Below are 21,679 nucleotides of genomic sequence, written 5' to 3' on the forward strand. Positions count from 1 at the left end.
TATTGGTGGAGCTGTACTCCAGGAGGTTGACGAAGCCAGAGATTTGGGTGTGTTGGTGGATAGGGAGTTGAAATTTAGGGGACATATAGCAAAAGTGACTAAATCGGATCACTTGGTTACTGAAGAATATTTTGGTGAGCAGAGATAAGTTAATGTTTCTCTTTATCGAGCCTTGATGAGACCCCATCTTGACTAGTGTGCCCAGATCTGGGGGCCCCTTGGGTTTCTTGATGGGGAGAAGATAGAGATGATCCAGAGGCAAGTGATTAAGATGATAGCTGGTCTATGGAACGAACCTTATGAGAACAGGTTGAAGATTTGTGGGTTATAGAAATTGGTTGATATGATTGAGACATTCAAATTACTGAAGAATTTTTACAAGATTAAAAAGAGTGTAGTTAGCAAGGGTGTTAGAACTAAGTTTTTTTTTACTTGGAGAGTGGTGAATGAGTGGAATAAGCTGCCAGAGTTTGTTGTGGGTGCCATGCCTATATATAAATGAGTTCAAAGAAAAGTATGATAAATACTATGCAAATGCCGAATAGTTCTTGATATGATGTTTAGGGCCTCCCTCGATGAGTAAGGACTCCTTGGAGTTGCCTGTAATAATTTCTTTAAAAATAAGTTTGTCTTTAGGCACAAGTTTGACATTCCTGTGATTACAAGGAGCTATATTCTTCTAGAAAGCTATTTGATCTCATGAATTTTTGTTTAGTTGTATAACATTTATTGAGTATTGATATTTGTTTCTTTGTCATGAAAATGTGACCTTTAAATTTTCTTTTTTTGATTCCTTCCTTTGGACTACCAATTTCATTTTCTTAATTTCTGTTCATATTTTCATTTGTTGATTTCTTCCCTTTGCTCATTACCTGGATACAGAAGTACACTGTTTCCTAATAAACACAAATTTGGTTCATATGTAACATTGGACTGATTGTAGCTGTTCCTATTCCCAAAAAAAATTAGTTTTTTTTTGCAAATTGTGTGGAGAAAGTTTCTTTGGATTCAGGCATATGCATTAGTTTCTGTGCTCGCATTAACATTGTTTTTTATGTGTTTGGTATTATTTGATAACGTATTTGAACACCAGCACATGCTTATGTCAATATTTCCATGTTTTCTATATCAGAAAGATCAGCATATGGATTTCAAAATTGCTGATTTGTCATGTTCATTTCTTTATGAAAATGTCTGATAATTGTCAGCATTAGTGATTTGATTGAGATCGGTAGTGTTTCTTGCAATTTTGTCTAATCTAAAATGACATTGGGTTGTTCCTTATCACTTACAGGTATTCTATTAAAAAAAAAAAGTTTCACATTAGAATGTAATGATTAAGTAAAGTTTAAAACTATTTTAAAGATTTTATTTTAGTAAAAACACCAACATCACATTTTCATTTCTCAAAAAAAATGTGTTAGTTTGTTTCATTTCTTAATGGGTAATCTGAGATATCCTATGAAGGTATTTGGTTTGCCCACATTTTCATTACGAAACAGGTCAGTTGATATTGTTTCTGTGTAGGGAAATTTTTCTATGTGCTGATAGTTTAGTGCCAATAACTCCATTTTACAAAAAAATAAAAAAATCACTAGTTTTAACATCTTCAATCCTAACAACCAGGTTAGGTAGCCCTTTGGCTAGTTCTGCTCTATAACCAAAATGCTGGAGGTTCAAATCCCACCATGGAATGGATATTTTGTGAAAGACTTTAGATAATACTATTTTCTTTGCACGATGCGAGATCATGCCAAGCAGGAGTCCTAGATCATTTAACCCTTAGCCTGCTCATAATACTAAATGTGCTGTAGGTTACCAAAATTTTGTGGACTGATGCAAAACACTATTGCAGGTAATGTGGAATTATGTTAGTTTGAATAACAGCGCTTATATAAAAAGATTACTATTTACATGAGCATGAAGCTTTAGATAAACTCTACTCTCACATTCTCAAATATCAGTAATGTCTGCGTTTCATTTTTGATACTATTAATTTTTATTTTATGTAGTCCCACCCACAAAAGGTTGTAAACCTATAGCATTAGTACCACAGGATTTTTTTTTCTATTTTAATTATTTTTATAAACATGGAATTTAAGTCATTTCAGGTCTTCAAATAAGAGGTTTACACTGGGTGACAATCACTAACATCCATGCCTATGGTGGAATTCAGACCCTGCCCGGATAAGATAACCATTTGACCACCCAGGTCAGTGGTATCAGTTTCTGATCAATATTTTTGCATATTACTAATACTAATATCACTAACATCCATGCCTATGGTGGAATTCAGACCCTGCCCGGATAAGATAACCATTTGACCACCCAGGTCAGTGGTATCAGTTTCTGATCAATATTTTTGCATATTACTAATACTAATATTTTTTTCTTTTAAATTCAATATAAAGTTAATAGATTCCCCATTATGCTAACTTGATTAGTTGTACTTCTATTTTACATTCCTCACTTCAAAAATTATCAAAAATTATAAATTACTGAATGTATTACATATTTTATCACAGCTTCACTTCTGAGAATGCAATTCTTAACTGTGCTGATTTATAGTGAAATTTGTTGTGGCATTTCTGATTTGACATGGTGTAACTTAAATGAATAAAAAATGAACTCCCTTGATACCTTAAAGTTCAATGCATATGATTATCAGATTTTATAATTTTCTTATTGAACAAATGCAATTAGGCATGACATAAGGTCATGTTAATTCAAATATCTCAAACACAATTGGTAGAGACATATGATTATCAGATTTTATAATTTTCTTATTGAACAAATGCAATTAGGCATGACATAAGGTCATGTTAATTCAAATATCTCAAACACAATTGGTAGAGATACTGGTAATTCATTTATTGCAGTGCTCCAGATTTAGAACAGGTCCTGCATAAAGTCTTAGTAAAGACTTGACAACCCAACCATTTGTTGTGGAAAATAATGTGGAAGAATAGCAATACTATATTAAAGTAACATCCAATTTATTAATACAGTACCATCTTTATTTGCTGGTGAAGTAGTTTATAATAAGCCATTGATGGTAAAAATTGATATCCAATTTATTAATACAGTACCATCTTTATTTGCTGGTGAAGTAGTTTATAATAAGCCATTGATGGTAAAAATTGATATATACATTACTATATATCTAAGTTAGTTTTTTTCCCTCTCTCCCTTTAACAAAAAAAACTTAAATGAACAAATTAATCAGATAATTATGAAGGGAATTTTCTTATTGTCTATTTATAGTAATTAGTCTTAACTTTAACATCAGTTATTCTATAACAGAAAAATAAATATTAAAAGAATCACGGATTACAAAGTCAGTGCAATCTCACTGAATTTCTTGATTAGAATTTATGTAGTTTACTGCCTCTAATATCTCTGAGAGGTGTACTCTTGACAAGAAAGAATGACGTAGCTGAAACTCAATGGGAATCATTTTTGTTATCTGATGTTTAGACAGAACTTGACATGCAGTTACAGCAGCAAAATTAACCACCCACTGGATTATCACTCTGCAATTTGTGAAATCAGCAATTCTCAGTTCTGGTGGTACATGAAGAAGCAGCTGACAAACTGTGGCGGCCAGTGTTGGATTTGGTCGCTAAACATGCAAGAGAAAAGTTCAAGAAACAATTATAAAATAATGCTCACTGAAGCATTAAATTAGCCATAGATCATTTAGAATAAACTCCCAAATATTATTAAATGTAAAAGAAAGACTTACTGTACATTATTTCAGTATAAACCTGTTTATGGAAATTTATTTTACACTTGGTTAGACTATATAATAAATATAGTTTAATCCTTTATCCAAGTGTAAGCAAATAAAGTTTGTGCTTGAAAATATCTTCAGGACTAAGGTAAGGTGGTTAAACTCCAAGCAAAGGTGGACCAAGCTCTCATCACTCCTTGTCTCAGTATCTCCCATAATGCAAAGCACATCTCCTTGCGGACATGTACACTGCTATGCATTAAGGGAAGGGCCACTACCCAGACCAGTTTCGACCTTTATTGAGGTCTCGTCAGTGGGAGGCAGACCCAAATGTGGAGATTCCAAGGCAGAAGCAATAGGAGAGGTCATATTTACCTATACAAGTTGCCAACAGGTGTATCACCTTATTATTGAATTACTCTGGATTTAGAGAAAGATCCTTTATCCAACGTAAACAAACAAAGTTTGCACCTGAAAACAGGTTGGGGTAGCGGCCCTTCCCTTAATGCACAGCAGTATACATGTCTGCAAGGAGGTGCTTTGCATTATGGGAGATACTGAGACCTTGGTCTCCACCTTTACTGAGTTGCCTGGTGTTGCACCACCTTACCTCAGTCCTGAAGATATTTTCAGGTGCAAACTTTGTTTGCTTACACCTGGATAAAGGATTAAACTAAATTTATTATATTATACTGTTTATGGTAATACAGTTCAAACTAGGTATGTCTACTAATGTGTTTAATCTGGCCTATGCAAACACATCGAGGAAGTAGTTTTCAAACACCCAACCATACAAGGAATGAGCATGTATACATTCAAACATCAACAGCCATGAATTGTAACTGCTACAACACATGCACCAGCCACATGATGTTGGTTGCTTCTTAGTTCTAATCTTCATCACATGTTCGAAACTTTACCTATCAAGAAATTAAATTCTTGGTTTCATCCAAGTGCATGCACAAACTTTGTGTGCCTAAAGTATCTTCAGTCTGAGCTACTTGTATATAGAGACTAATCACATCGATGATGTGAAGTCATTAGTCTCTGAAAAAACTCTGATCATCTTCTGAACTCCTAAAGGTAAATTTTAAAATCTGAAAACAAAAAAAAAAAAAAAAAAAAATCATCATTCCTAATATGTATCTTCAACAGGTATGACTATCATAAAGTCAATTTCATTATCTTTTGCTGGCTTCCTCTTAGCAAGCTTCTTCCACACCGTTATTTGTAAATGAAGTAATATTTTTTTTCCCTCCAGTCCTGATGGTTTTTCTAATCTTCAAGTCTTTTTTAGACTTTGCTATCAGAGATAGCATTTTATGTTATCAACAACTATACTTTCAACATCTGCTTCTTTATTTTGTTCTGTTTTCATAACATAATAGGTAATACCACTTATCAAGGAATTTAGAGATGCTTTGAGTACCTGAACAACTAGACACAAGAACTGCTGCATGGCACTTTCAACAGGTCAAATGCTGTCTGATAAGCCAAGAATACATTATCTTTCTCCATAAATAGTCTTAAATGACAACTAGCTAGGGATAATCTAAAAATGATTATAGATTATTATTATAATCTTGTGTGAAGATTATTCACATACGTAGATCTTACTTTTTCGTCTTCTAAGAAACTATTACCTGCATTAATCCATGTATATCTTTGTCTTCCTTGGGGTCTATTCCTGCCTTTCTTCTCCCATTTTGCTTTATACTAACTTAGATTAACTCTACTCATGCATTCTTAAAAGCCAATAACGTCAAGTTCCTGAAATTCTGCAATTCACTTCTCTAATTTTTTTAAAAAATTCATATCCATAAGTTTATACTGGTTCATTCAGCTAAGTTAGTGTTTTGGCTAATTTCTCTTGCTCAACTGGTTCTCTGCCATATAAGGTTTGTTTATTCTGTTATCTATTTCCAAATTTAATTTGCCATTATTTAAATCACCTAATCAACTGAACTGTTTTGAATGTTACTATTATTACTACTATTATTACGGGCAACTCCAGGGAGTCATTAGACTCATCGAGGGAGGCCCCAAATCATATTCATCACAACTATTTGACATTCATACAGTATCTATCATACCTCGCCTTAAACTCATTCACTGTCACAGCATCCACCACAGACTCAGGGAGCGCATTCCACTCATTCACTACTCTAAAAGTAAAGAACCCAGCTCTAACACCTTTACTAACCACACTTTTGCCCAGTTTCCATGGATGTCCCCTAGTCCTCCCACAACCAGCCCTGTTCTCAAAAATATCTTCTGAATTAATTTTATAGAAACCCTTCAGTAATTTGAATGTCTCAATCATATCTCCCCTCCTCTGCCTATCTACCAATTTTTGCAACCCACAAATTCTCAACCTGTTCTCATATGGTTCATTCCACAGACCTGCTATCATCTTGGTCACTCGCCTCTGGATCCTCTCCACCTCCTCCCCATCAAGAAGAAACCTAGGTGACCAAATCTGAGCACAGTAGTCTAGATGGGGTCTTATCAAGGCTCGATAGAGAGGAACAATAACCTGCTTGTCTCTGCTTGTCAACGTATTCTTCAGCAACCAAGTGATTTGATGAGCTGTTTTGGTTACTTTTGCAATGTGTCCCCTAAATTTCAATTCCTTATCTACCAACACTCCCAAATCTCGTGCCTCATCAATTTCCTGGAGCAGGGTTCCACCAATGCAGTAAACTGCCGCCAATCTTTTCACCGCAAAATGCATAACCTTACATTTTGCCACATTAAACTGACATCCATTCTCCTTAGCCCAGACCTCCAATCTATCCAAATCATCCTGCAAAATTTTGACGTCATCTGCATTCACTATTGCCCTACCCAACTTCGCATCATCCGCAAACAAATGAACTGTTCCTCTCAGATCATTTCCTATATCATTTATGAACAAATTAAACAGCAGTGGTCCAAGAACAGATCCTTGTGGCACACCACTAGTCACAGGCCGTCTTGTGGACTCTACTCCCGAGTAAACCACTCTCTGATATCTCTCCGTCAACCACCCTCCTATCCATCTCACCAACCCTATGTCCATTCCCATATGCTGCAATTTACTGATTAGAATTCCATGTGGAATCCTGTCAAAGGCCTTGGCAAGGTCCAGTAGAATCACCGTAAACCCATTACCCTTATCCAGTTCAGCCGTCACTGTGTTATAATACATGAGCAAGTTACTGAGGCATGACCTACCCTTCACAAAACCATGCTGTCCCCGATACAGTATCCCATTTTCTTCTATCCAATCTTGTATTTTCCTCTTGACTATTTTCTCTAAGACCTTGACAATGATTCCTGATATGCTCTACAGATTCTTCACTAAAACTTATGGATATGAGTTCTTAGAAAAATTAGGAAAGTGAATAGATGGTATCAATTGCAGAATCTCAGAAAAATTTTAGAAAGGAACTTGACATTATTAGCATTTAAGAATGCAGTTAGCATTATGCAACTGATGTTTTCCATTCTATTTTCATAGTTTGTTTATTGCTGATTTTCACACCAAATTTGTTAAAGCAATTATTCATTTTCATTTGTCCTTAAGAGTTTATATTCTCTATATTAAATAGGATCACAAGATTTTTGTATTATGCACAGCTATGAACAAGCAAGTTCTCTACAATATATTATATCCATACCATTGACCAAGTAATAGAAAAATGAATATAACCTTCTTGCACATTTAGTGATTATAAATTTTGAAAAGCCTTTGACTCTCTGTATCAGTCAGAAATAATAAACAGTTCAAAACAAACTGCCATCCAAACAAAGTATATCGGATTATTAAAAACTATATCAAAACTCGATACATGTATGTATATATAAATTTTGAAAAGCCTTTGACTCTCTCTGTATCAGTCAGAAATAATAATCAGTTCAAAACAAACTGCCATCCAAACAAAGTATATCGGATTATTAAAAACTATATCAAAACTCGATACATATATATATATATATATTAAAAACTATATCAAAACTCGATACATATATATATATATATATTAAAAACTATATCAAAACTCGATACATATATATATATATATATATTAAAAACTATATCAAAACTCGATACATATATATATATATATTAAAAACTATATCAAAACTCGATACATATATATATATATATTAAAAACTATATCAAAACTCGATACATATATATATATATATTAAAAACTATATCAAAACTCGATACATATATATATATATTAAAAACTATATCAAAACTCGATACATATATATATATATTAAAAACTATATCAAAACTCGATACATATATATATATTAAAAACTATATCAAAACTCGATACATATATATATATTAAAAACTATATCAAAACTCGATACATATATATATATTAAAAACTATATCAAAACTCGATACATATATATATATTAAAAACTATATCAAAACTCGATACATATATATATATTAAAAACTATATCAAAACTCGATACATATATATATATTAAAAACTATATCAAAACTCGATACATATATATATATTAAAAACTATATCAAAACTCGACACATATATATATATTAAAAACTATATCAAAACTCGACACATATATATATATTAAAAACTATATCAAAACTCGACACATATATATATATTAAAAACTATATCAAAACTCGACACATATATATATATTAAAAACTATATCAAAACTCGACACATATATATATATTAAAAACTATATCAAAACTCGACACATATATATATATTAAAAACTATATCAAAACTCGACACATATATATATATATATATATATATATTAAAAACTATATCAAAACTCGATACATATATATATATATATATATTAAAAACTATATCAAAACTCGATACATATATATATATATATATTAAAAACTATATCAAAACTCGATACATATATATATATATATATATATTAAAAACTATATCAAAACTCGATACATATATATATATATATATATATTAAAAACTATATCAAAACTCGATACATATATATATATATATATATATATTAAAAACTATATCAAAACTCGATACATATATATATATATATATATATATATATATATATTAAAAACTATATCAAAACTCGATACATATATATATATATATATATATATATATTAAAAACTATATCAAAACTCGATACATATATATATATATATATATATATATATTAAAAACTATATCAAAACTCGATACATATATATATATATATATATTAAAAACTATATCAAAACTCGATACATATATATATATATATATATTAAAAACTATATCAAAACTCGATACATATATATATATATATATATTAAAAACTATATCAAAACTCGATACATATATATATATATATATATATTAAAAACTATATCAAAACTCGATACATATATATATATATATATATATTAAAAACTATATCAAAACTCGATACATATACATATATATATATATATATATATATTAAAAACTATATCAAAACTCGATACATATACATATATATATATATATATATATATATTAAAAACTATATCAAAACTCGATACATATACATATATATATATATATATATATTAAAAACTATATCAAAACTCGATACATATACATATACATATATATATATTAAAAACTATATCAAAACTCGATACATATACATATACATATATATATATTAAAAACTATATCAAAATTCGATACATATATATATATATATATATATTAAAAACTATATCAAAACTCGATACATATATATATATATATATATTAAAAAACTATATCAAAACTCGATACATATATATATATATATATTAAAAACTATATCAAAACTCGATACATATATATATATATATATTAAAAACTATATCAAAACTCGATACATATATATATATATATATTAAAAACTATATCAAAACTCGATACATATATATATATATATATTAAAAACTATATCAAAACTCGATACATATATATATATATATTAAAAACTATATCAAAACTCGATACATATATATATATATATATTAAAAACTATATCAAAACTCGATACATATATATATATATATATTAAAAACTATATCAAAACTCGATACATATATATATATATATATTAAAAACTATATCAAAACTCGATACATATATATATATATATATTAAAAACTATATCAAAACTCGATACATATATATATATATATATATATATATTAAAAACTATATCAAAACTCGATACATATATATATATATATATATATATATTAAAAACTATATCAAAACTCGATACATATATATATATATATATATATATATTAAAAACTATATCAAAACTCGATACATATATATATATATATATATTAAAAAAACTATATCAAAACTCGATACATATATATATATATATATATTAAAAACTATATCAAAACTCGATACATATATATATATATATATATTAAAAACTATATCAAAACTCGATACATATATATATATATATATATTAAAAACTATATCAAAACTCGATACATATATATATATATATATATATATTAAAAACTATATCAAAACTCGATACATATATATATATATATATATATATTAAAAACTATATCAAAACTCGATACATATATATATATATATATATATATATATTAAAAACTATATCAAAACTCGATACATATATATATATATATATATATATATATTAAAAACTATATCAAAACTCGATACACATATATATATATATATATATTAAAAACTATATCAAAACTCGATACACATATATATTAAAAACTATATCAAAACTCGATACACATATATATTAAAAACTATATCAAAACTCGATACACATATATATTAAAAACTATATCAAAACTCGATACACATATATATTAAAAACTATATCAAAACTCGATACACATATATATTAAAAACTATATCAAAACTCGATACATATATATATTAAAAACTATATCAAAACTCGATACATATATATATATATATTAAAAACTATATCAAAACTCGATACATATATATATATATATATATTAAAAACTATATCAAAACTCGATACATATATATATATATATATATTAAAAACTATATCAAAACTCGATACATATATATATATATATATATTAAAAACTATATCAAAACTCGATACATATATATATATATATATATTAAAAACTATATCAAAACTCGATACATATATATATATATATTAAAAACTATATCAAAACTCGATACATATATATATATATATATTAAAAACTATATCAAAACTCGATACATATATATATATATATATATTAAAAACTATATCAAAACTCGATACATATATATATATATATTAAAAACTATATCAAAACTCGATACATATATATATATATATATTAAAAACTATATCAAAACTCGATACATATATATATATATATATTAAAAACTATATCAAAACTCGATACATATATATATATATATATTAAAAACTATATCAAAACTCGATACATATATATATATATATATTAAAAACTATATCAAAACTCGATACATATATATATATATATATTAAAAACTATATCAAAACTCGATACATATATATATATATATATTAAAAACTATATCAAAACTCGATACATATATATATATATATTAAAAACTATATCAAAACTCGATACATATATATATATATATATTAAAAACTATATCAAAACTCGATACATATATATATATATATTAAAAACTATATCAAAACTCGATACATATATATATATATATTAAAAACTATATCAAAACTCGATACATATATATATATATATTAAAAACTATATCAAAACTCGATACATATATATATATATATTAAAAACTATATCAAAACTCGATACATATATATATATATATTAAAAACTATATCAAAACTCGATACATATATATATATATATATTAAAAACTATATCAAAACTCGATACATATATATATATATATATTAAAAACTATATCAAAACTCGATACATATATATATATATTAAAAACTATATCAAAACTCGATACATATATATATATATATATTAAAAACTATATCAAAACTCGATACATATATATATATATATATATTAAAAACTATATCAAAACTCGATACATATATATATATATATATTAAAAACTATATCAAAACTCGATACATATATATATATATATATTAAAAACTATATCAAAACTCGATACATATATATATATATATATATATATTAAAAACTATATCAAAACTCGATACATATATATATATATATATATTAAAAACTATATCAAAACTCGATACATATATATATATATATATATTAAAAACTATATCAAAACTCGATACATATATATATATATATATTAAAAACTATATCAAAACTCGATACATATATATATATATATATATATTAAAAACTATATCAAAACTCGATACATATATATATATATATATATATATTAAAAACTATATCAAAACTCGATACATATATATATATATATATATATATATATATTAAAAACTATATCAAAACTCGATACATGTGTGTATATATATATATAAGCTAGAGCATCAGAGAAAAGAATTTCGTATTGGGATAGGAATAAGGCGAGGTGATATTATATCACCCTAATTGTTTCCTGCTATGTTAAAATGGAATTAAAAGCAATGGAAAATATTTTAATCACTTATTTTTTTGCAAAAATAAAGCTCAGGAAATGCTAAATGACTTTGATAGAGGAAGCAGGAAAAAAGATTTAAAGATTAACTGAAACCAAACTGGTGACAGATCAAATTGAACTAAAATTAACAGAGAATCATACTGCAATTGTGGAGGACTATATTTACCTTGGTCAATTAGTTTTAAGGAAAAACAAGATAAACAAGTAGGAAAATCACACAAGGAAACAAAGCATTTTTGGCTTTAGAAAGCTTATCTGTTAGGTGATTTACCTATATGCCTAAAAAGAAAAAACTCTTTAATAAATATTTGCATTATTCCAAATTCCAGTGTTTACCTATGGAAGTGAGACATGGACAACAACTAAAAAACAGGAAGACAGATTGTGTGTGGTCCAAAGAGCCTTGGAGAGAAGAATGCTGCACATAACAAAAAGGGATAAAATAAGAAATACTAGAATTATAGAGATAACTGGAGTAGAAGATATTGTGTGTTGTAAAGCATGGAAATAAGCTGACCATATTAAGATTGTCAGATGAAAGGTGAGTAAAATTAAGCAAGAATGAAAAGTCACCAAAGAACAAGATGGAGACATGATCCACAATGGTTTGACAAGAGGTAGACAATAGCTCAAGACAGACAGAACTGGACAGTTAATGGGAGCCTATATCCAGCAGTGGATGTAAAGAGGCTAAAGAAAAAGTCCTTATAAGAGATATTGGAAATAGGACTTCTGCATTACTTCAACCTTGGTATCACTTGTTGGTCTGGCTCCTGACAGCAGTATGAAGAAAAACAGTAGAGAACACACAGAAAGGTCTGTGATAAAAATGGCAGAGTTTTGTTTAACCAGATCTCAGTCAGTATGACACTATCATGTTTTGCCATCCTTTTCTTTTTGTTTATGCCAAAACGAAACAAATTCCATGGCTAAATCCAAACTTGCCAGCCTATTTCTCATTTGTTCAGTATCCAGATAAATTACTAATGGAACACACCAACACAAAAAGCGCGTAATGATATTAGTTCAAAAGCCCTGGTCTGCATATTAGAGGTTCTGTAGAGATCTCCCAGTTATTGAGCTAGAAGAGAAGACCCTTAAGAAATCCCCAGGAAAATTACTTCAGTTATATATATATTGGATTAAATCTGGGTATTTCTTTAAAAGGATATAACTATAAAATAAAAAAGCAGAGGAAAACTCACATTAAAACTTATCTGTTTAAATTAGGACAATGGAGTAGTTTTTCACAATTTTCTTTACAAGCAATGTGCTATGAAAATACTTATGGACTCTTGTCTTGTTCCAATAAACTATGTTTAGTGATGATAGCATACTCAGCAAGTCCAGACTGTCTGGGCTCATAATATTCATATAGAAGAAAACAATTCTTCTATATGAATAAGATAAGATAAAATAAAATAAGACCACAAGTCTTATATTAAAGTCTTATACTAGAAGATCACAATTCTTCTAGTTGAATAAAGGCAGATCTTCTGGTTTGCCCAAAATAAGATAAGCCACAAGAGCAAGGACTATGGTAGATTGGAAATCTTGGAGGTAGAAGCTTAGATGAAGCAAAAGACAAAAGTATTTAGTGGTCATAAAACTTTTGGTATGCATTCAGAATTACCTTGGTTTCTAGTCATTCAATTTTTTTAAAAAAAATGGATATCAATCAAGTAAATCAATCTTCCTACATTTATATATATAATTATTATTCAGGCCTTCCACGAATTCACAAGATTCGTCATGGGAGACCAACTCCAGAAAACTAAGTCCATCACACTACTCCTTGAATTCCTTCACATTCATGCTCTCACCACCCAATCAGGTATTGCATTCCACAGTTCAATTGCCCTTCATGTAAAGAAATCACTTTTTGCCCTCTTCCTTACAACCAGTTTTTGCAACCTCCAGGGATAGCCCCCTTGTTATCACTCCTTCCTTCTGTTCCACCAAACATAAGAACTCCCCACTGTAAATGTTAAATCATATCACCTCTCCTACTTCTATCTACCCACCTTTGGAATTCACATTCCCTCAGTCTATCCATATAACACTGTACAATCCTGATATCATTTTTGTTATCTGCCTCTGCACTCTTTCCAAGGTTAATTTATCTCCTTCAAATAATAAATAAATAAAATCAGCTAATGCCTTTTATTCCTTCCCTTACAGGGAGTAGGCAATGCCTCTGAACCCTATCTAGGTTTTGGAGAATGTTCAATCTCCACTGGTAGCCAATCAGAGATAGCTGGCCCATGACTAACTAATTATAAGTGGCAACTGATGAAGAGAGGCAAACAAATGCTGCCATCTCTTGGTACCTATAAGTGGCAACTGATGAAGAGACAGGCAAACAAATGCTGCCATCTCTTGGTACCTAACCCTAACAGGATATGTTACTGTCTGAAATAATGTGGGTTCTACTGTTAATTTTCTTGAGTTCATGAGGAGAAAACCCGCTTGCCAGTGCCAGAGACCGAGTAACTCGGGAACTGGTCAAAGATAAGCTTAAAAAAAAAGTTCCTGCACTCAGCAACTAGACTTGAACCTAAATTTACCTTCGGGTAGCCTAGTGCAGAGGATGCAAATGCCACTTCCACTGAGCTAGACAGGCCTGTCTCCTTCAAATTATGTTATGTTCTATCTCTCTCTTCTGTCAAGATGGGTTTGAGTACTTCATGAGTCCATCTTCTGCACTCTTCTCTTTAAGTCTTTCTTAAAAGATCTTGAAGGCTGCTGATCTTAGCAGCTTTCTAAATATTAGTGATCCAGGTTATCCTTGGTCAGCCTTTTGTCCGTTTGGTTGTTTTTTCGTCCCTGTATGGTTTTTTATTACATTTATGTACATTTTTTATGTACATTATGTAAATTTTTCAAAGTTAACAAGCTGTTTTCCTTAATGCATTCAAAAACTCTTGGGTCTAATTCACTCAAAACAAAATTTAAATATTTCAGTTAATTCTATCAACATTAGTTCAACTGATTTTTTCAACATCTCCCTAATTTCTTAAAATATCTGGATAATCCTTCCATTTGAGGTACCGTTCATATATTTGTCTCCAGTATACTGTTATTCTTTACTTGTCACCAATATATGTGATGCAGTTTATCTTAAATTATGCAAACAACATGCAATCAGCACTTCCAATTTTTTTTTTACCAGCTGGCACATCTTAATAAGTGATAATTTAAATATACACTGCTCAAAACAATTAGGAGATATTTTAGTTTGTCTGCTAATTAAAAATTTCTGCAAATAATTATAAATATTAGGTACTTTATAGATAAATATTTCTTACATATGGATAGGATGAGATATTTATTACAAATTGTATTACATTTGTAAATTATTTTTATAACTTTATAATTTACAAGAAAACCAAAATATCCCCTAATTGTTTTGAGCAGTACAGTTATTTAAAAATATTTTTAAACAAAACACAGATTCTCCATAGCATGGCATGATGAATAAACTTAATAAAATTATACTAAAGTATAATATTACTACCAACAGTTCTTTATCGGGCAGAAACTTGGATCTTAAAAAATGAAGCAGAGAGGAAACTGTTGGCTTTTTTGAAATGAAATGTTCATGGACAGAACATAAGACTAATGCACAAGTGCTACAAGATTTGAATATCCCTAACTGAAGAATTTTAGCACAGTGAAAAAAAAAAAAAAAAAATTGTCAACTCCATTGGTTTGGTCACATTGTGTGAATGGAACCAGACAGACTTCCTCGCCTAGTGTTTAAAGGAGCTATGAAAGGCATAAGACTCAGGGGAAGACCAAGATTAACATGCCGTAAAGTCCTTAGAACTGCACTGGACTTTCAAAGCTGTTGGTACATGAAAGCGCTTGCTTTGGGAGGCTTATCTACGTGGAACTCAACCCATCTTGAAGACGGAAGAGAACAAATAACTTTCTTTTCTAAAAATGATATCCCATTCAGACTCTGACACATTACGTGACATTTTCTAACTGTTGATAGCGAGGGCGATTGTTGGAAGTATGTATCGTACATGCACATACTTGACACAAAATTAAACCTATAAGTTCTATAGGTAGAGCAAATGATGTACACAATTCTCAAGATTAAAAAAAAAAAAGCAGTTTCAGTTTTGACTACAGAATCTTCTGAGTCAGTGTCAATCATGAACTATATTGCCTCAAACCATAATAATCATCTTTCTTACCTAAAATTTGGGAGAGTTATCCTTATTAGAAGAAAGTTTTTTTTTTTTTTTTAATATCATACTTTGCAATAAACTGAACTGCATTACATTAGTGCATGGTAATGTAATGCAGTTCAGTGTCTCTTGAAATCTGGTGGTGATAATGTACCTTGTTGAACTGTTTACTGCCAATTTATTACATTCAAGTTGAAATATATAATATAAAACAGTGATAAATCTCTTTTGTCTACACATTTCAGTGTTTGATGGCATTTGGCATAATCCATAAAAAATGAAGGTATTAGAAAGGAACTGACATGGTTATCATTCAGAAATGTGTGAGCAGAATTAATCTAAGGTAGCATGATCATAACCAGAATAAGAGAGGATAGCTTAAACGGAATATGTATTTGATACCAAGATCCAGGATTAACACAGTTCAGAGTTGCCTTAAAAGACTGAAATACAAGATCTGAAAATAATGAAGGCCTGTGTCAGGTAATGAGCTGAGCAAGAATAACTTCCTCTTTACAGTTCCTGTGTAGACTAGACTGCCAAGTAATTCCAGTCTTGATCTGATAGAGCTTGTTGTTAGTATCTATTCTGTGATGACTTCCAACAACAGTCACTGGAATAAAAGTTTCCATCTTATGACCCAGCTGTAATCGGTGTAGGGGACAAGGAGATGGTAAAGTTTGAGAAATGAGATGACCTAGCTGCAGTATTTGCAGCCTTGTTTCCCTTAATTCCCAACAGAAGTGTATGACCCTAGACTTCTTACTGCAAGGAGCTCTGTGAATCTGCATATAAAATGCACCTTTGGTACTGCTGCAATCTAAGCAAGCTCTATAGCATCCAGCTCAGCAGTGAAGTTGTTACATTCTTGTGGGATCTGAGCAGATATGCTGTCTGGAAGGCAGCAGATCTCAATAGAGCCTCTGATTTTTGCATTTTAAGCACACACAGAGTGGAATATATAGCATTCCACTCTATGTGCTTGAAACAGTAGCGTATTTTCTATTTTGAAATTTCCCCCATTCAGGTTTAATTTCATGTTTTGTGCTGAATACTATTATTTTTCCTGAAAAAAAATCATTGTATTACTTATTTAGAAACTCACTTCATTGTGATCTTTTCATTTCAGTAACACAATTATGTCAAATAATATATTTCTGTAATTCCTCTGCTAGCTTCACATGTTGATAGTTCCTATCCTTAATTATCCTTTCTTTTAGAGTAATGGGGAGATCAGCACTCATACTGACAAAATTATGGAGGCTACTGCTAAGTTAAGAATAATTAGTTTCCTTACTTTTTTGACCTTCATATTAAGGAGAATATAGTACACAAGCTACGTTACAATTCAAATGGTATGTCAAAGTGATACTAATTCAATTAAACATTCTACTGGCCTGACTTCTGGTCAGGGTAAACCCTATATCAAAGCTATATTGTATTTTCATGTGGTCAGAGAACAAATTAAATATCTTTTTACACAACAAAAGTGGCCTAATCAATAATTAATAAATGACCTCTTAGAAAACAAAAGGTTACATGGGCAGAATGTCCCATCCATATTCTTGAAATTATTAAACCATCATTATTGTTGAGATTAGGTGGTGGATTAGAATTTCACAGGACTCTTTAAATTTGAGCTCATACCAAGTTTTAGCACGATGTAATGAACAGCTGCCTATCCAGTCAATTCTGTGTAGAGTATCCAGGCATTATCTGAAAGGCCAGATTTACATAGTTTTAAATTTGTCATTTATGTTACTTTTTTTTCTTCTTCTGGATATGAATTGTGTGTCCAGTTTCACCTGTATAAGGCAGATTATAGGTGCACTGAATACAGTATACTCCAGGGTGGACCAGGGAAAGAAGGGAATCCTTTGGAGGAGCTGAATAAGTTTAATTTTGCAGGAGGTTTAAAGGTAGCATTAAGGTTGTAATTATGTAGTATTCTGTTTAACTGATATCCCTTTAACACATTGAATAGCTACAGTCCTGTGAAGAATTTTGTTGATAGTGTTTTGGCTGTAGCCATATCTTTAAGAAAAATATTGCTGATAATTTTTAATTCCTGCTTAAGTACTTAATCTTTAGAGCAAATGTTTAAAGTCCTGTTTTTTAGTGTCTCTATGACACCTAGTTTTTATGTTGGGGTGGTGGTAAGAGTTTGTGTGTATCAGTGGCAGCCGGTGAAAATTTTAAGTAGGGGTGCTGCATACATATACAAAAAAAACACTTTTTTTTCCCTAATCAGTAATGAATTTATTAATAAATAAATTTACATATTACAAATTGCATTATTAAAAATATTTCATCCTCACCACAAACAAACACCAATAATAAAAGTTTCGTATCAATAGCAATGACAAGTGCAAACGAATATCGGCGTCAGATCGCAGTGCATTTGTTTTGTGTAATGATAATTGAAAAAATATAATTCTTTTCATATTTTCAACAGTGACACTCATCATAATTCAACCTTGTATCTATAATAAATAAATAATTATGTTATTTTAACAAAATAAAATAAGATTTACAAAAAACAGTTCACCACGAACACGCGCCAATAATAAACGTTTCATATCTCATAGAAATAACGAGCGCAGACATAAGATACACTGCCCAAGCGACAGTGTATCTAATGCCATAACGTGCAACGACAAGGCAAACGAATATCGGCATTAGATCGCAGTGCATTTGTTTTGTGTAACGATAATTGAAAAAATATTATTCTTTTCATATTTTCAACAGTGACACTCATCATAATTCAGCCTTGTATCTATAATAAATAAATAATTATATGTTATTTTAACAAAAAAAAAATAAGATTTCCAAAAGATAGTTCAACCACACACACACACACACACACACACACCAATGATAAGCGTTTCATATCTCACAGAAATAAAGCACGTAAGCATACTAAAAATACACTGCCGTTTGAGCAGTTAAAGTTGAGAATGATGTAACGTGCAATGACAAGAGCAAACGAATATTATCGGCGTTAGATCGCAGTGCATTTGTTTCGTAATCTAAAGCGTTAATCGAACAATTCCAATTATTAACTATTCAATCAATGTCAAAACATAAGTTGTAACCTTTAACATGTTGTACTGCATTTATATAATGTTGTAAGCATTGTTATTATTTATAAACACAAACAAAATTTAATTTTTTCATTTTTTTCTTGGGGGGTGGGGTGCTGCAGTGTCGCAGTGCTTATGTACGGGCCGCCACTGGTGTATATACTGTACATAAGTCAATATACATTGGTTTACAGTAAACAATGAAGGAAGATATATGACAAGTACATCCAAAAAAGGGAAATGTGCGATTTCAATTTCAGTTGTGAATTCTATGCATTTGTATTATTTGTTCAGACAGCTGAGGAAAGTGTCTAAAGTCTAGCAGCCGTGGGGCTAGATTGCCAAAACATCACCAATGCACCTAAGCCAGAATTTGGATTTTAAATTAAAGGAATTTAAAGCACATTAGCAATGGGAGGGATGATGCTGAGATTGCTGCTGAACCCACCCTCTTTTTAGCAAGTAAAAAGTATTTTGTCAAACACAATATAACCAGAACTTTGAACATGGGAGAGGCCCGAGATATTGGGTCGGAATTTGTCCTGTAAAACAATTGTCATGGGGGTGCTTAAGGATTAAAGCTGTATAACTGAGAGGAAAACTCCACTTAGCCTTTCAAGGAATGTGGAGAACCAACCAGGGCTTTTGACCTAATGTCCAATTCTCACCTTCTCGTGATACACTCTGTTAGGTATCTACCTGGATACTGAACAAACGAGGATGAGCTGGCAATTTGGGATTTAGCCAACCAAATTGTATTCTTATTGGCTTAAATCAAAATATAAAATTATGGTACACATGACAGAATTTTATATTTTGATTCATCAAATAAAAAAAAAAAAAATTTTTTTTTAAATTTTTTATTTGATGAATCAAATAATTTTTTTTATATAGTATAGGCATATTATATAGTATGGCCGCCACTGGTACAGAGGATTTGAAATTGGAAACGATCACCATTTAGTCTTGAGTATGATAAAATTGAATTTCATATTGAAAAGAAGAACATGTAAGAAAGTTTTAAAAGCAATTTAAAAGTTGAGCAGCTCTTAGATGTGAACTGTAGACCAAAATATACAAATATTATTCAAGAAAAAATTAGAGTTTGAGAACAGGAACCATGGCAAGCCTTGGAGAAAACATTGATTGATTCAGTCAGAGAGGCATGTCTTGAGGTTGTCTACAAGGATAGAAAAATCAGAACTCCATGGTGGGCACAGGAAGTTAAAGAGGCAGTGAAGGAAAAGAAGAAAGCATATCAAAAGTTCCTAGCAAATAAGACAGCTTGTGCTCTTAGAGAATACAGAGACAAATGTCTGAAAGCTAAACACTGTCTAACACTAGCTAAACAAAAGTCATGGGAGGACTTTGGTAAGAACATAGAAAATAAATATCAAGAAGGTGGCAAGATATTCTGGAGGTTGTTGAAGAAGCTCAAAAATGAAGGAAAAAGAGTGCTTGCTGTAAAATGAAGTAGAGATGAAAAAGATATCCTTGATGTATGGAGTAATTACTTCAAAACAATCAGTGACAGCACAGTAGTAAAAAACAATCAACAAGCATGCAATCAGGAATACATATCCATACTTGAAATAGAAAAAAGCCATCAAAAGCCTGAAATGTGGAAAGGTAGCCAGAGTAGATGATATTCAACCAGAAATGCTCAAGTATGATGGTATAAAAGTCTTTTTGTTGCGGCACTGCATAGTTCAGAATGCCTAGACAGAGGGATGAATTCCCGATGATTGGAGTAGAGCTCTCATAGTACCCATATATAAAAAGGGAAATAAAACTGCATGTGAGAATTACAGAGGTATTTCCCTACTGAGTGTTCCTGGTAAGATTTATGCAAGTATACTTGAGAAATGAGAAGGATTGCAGAAGGGAAGCTTGGTGAAGAACAAGCTGGATTCAGACAAAATAGAGGTTGTCAGGATCAGATTTTCACTTTACAACAAATAG

General features: G+C 30.1%; 1 protein-coding gene across 1 annotated transcript in view; it reads right to left on the minus strand.

Moving 5' to 3' along the window:
• Positions 1 to 2,979: 2,979 nt before the first annotated feature.
• Pink1 (PTEN-induced putative kinase 1) overlaps positions 2,980 to 21,679 on the minus strand; it is a 136,225-nt gene continuing 117,525 nt past the window's right edge. Inside the window, exon 9 of the mRNA XM_090391945.1 lies at positions 2,980 to 3,622. Coding sequence (XP_090248071.1) covers positions 3,350 to 3,622 — 273 coding nt within the window. The 3' untranslated portion in view covers positions 2,980 to 3,349. The remainder of the gene's footprint in view (positions 3,623 to 21,679) is intronic.

Source organism: Typopeltis vanoorti, chromosome 4 (genome assembly GCF_054136105.1).
Source record: "Typopeltis vanoorti isolate ZY-2024b chromosome 4, IOZ_Tvanoo_1.0, whole genome shotgun sequence".
NCBI lineage: Eukaryota > Metazoa > Arthropoda > Arachnida > Uropygi > Thelyphonidae > Typopeltis > Typopeltis vanoorti.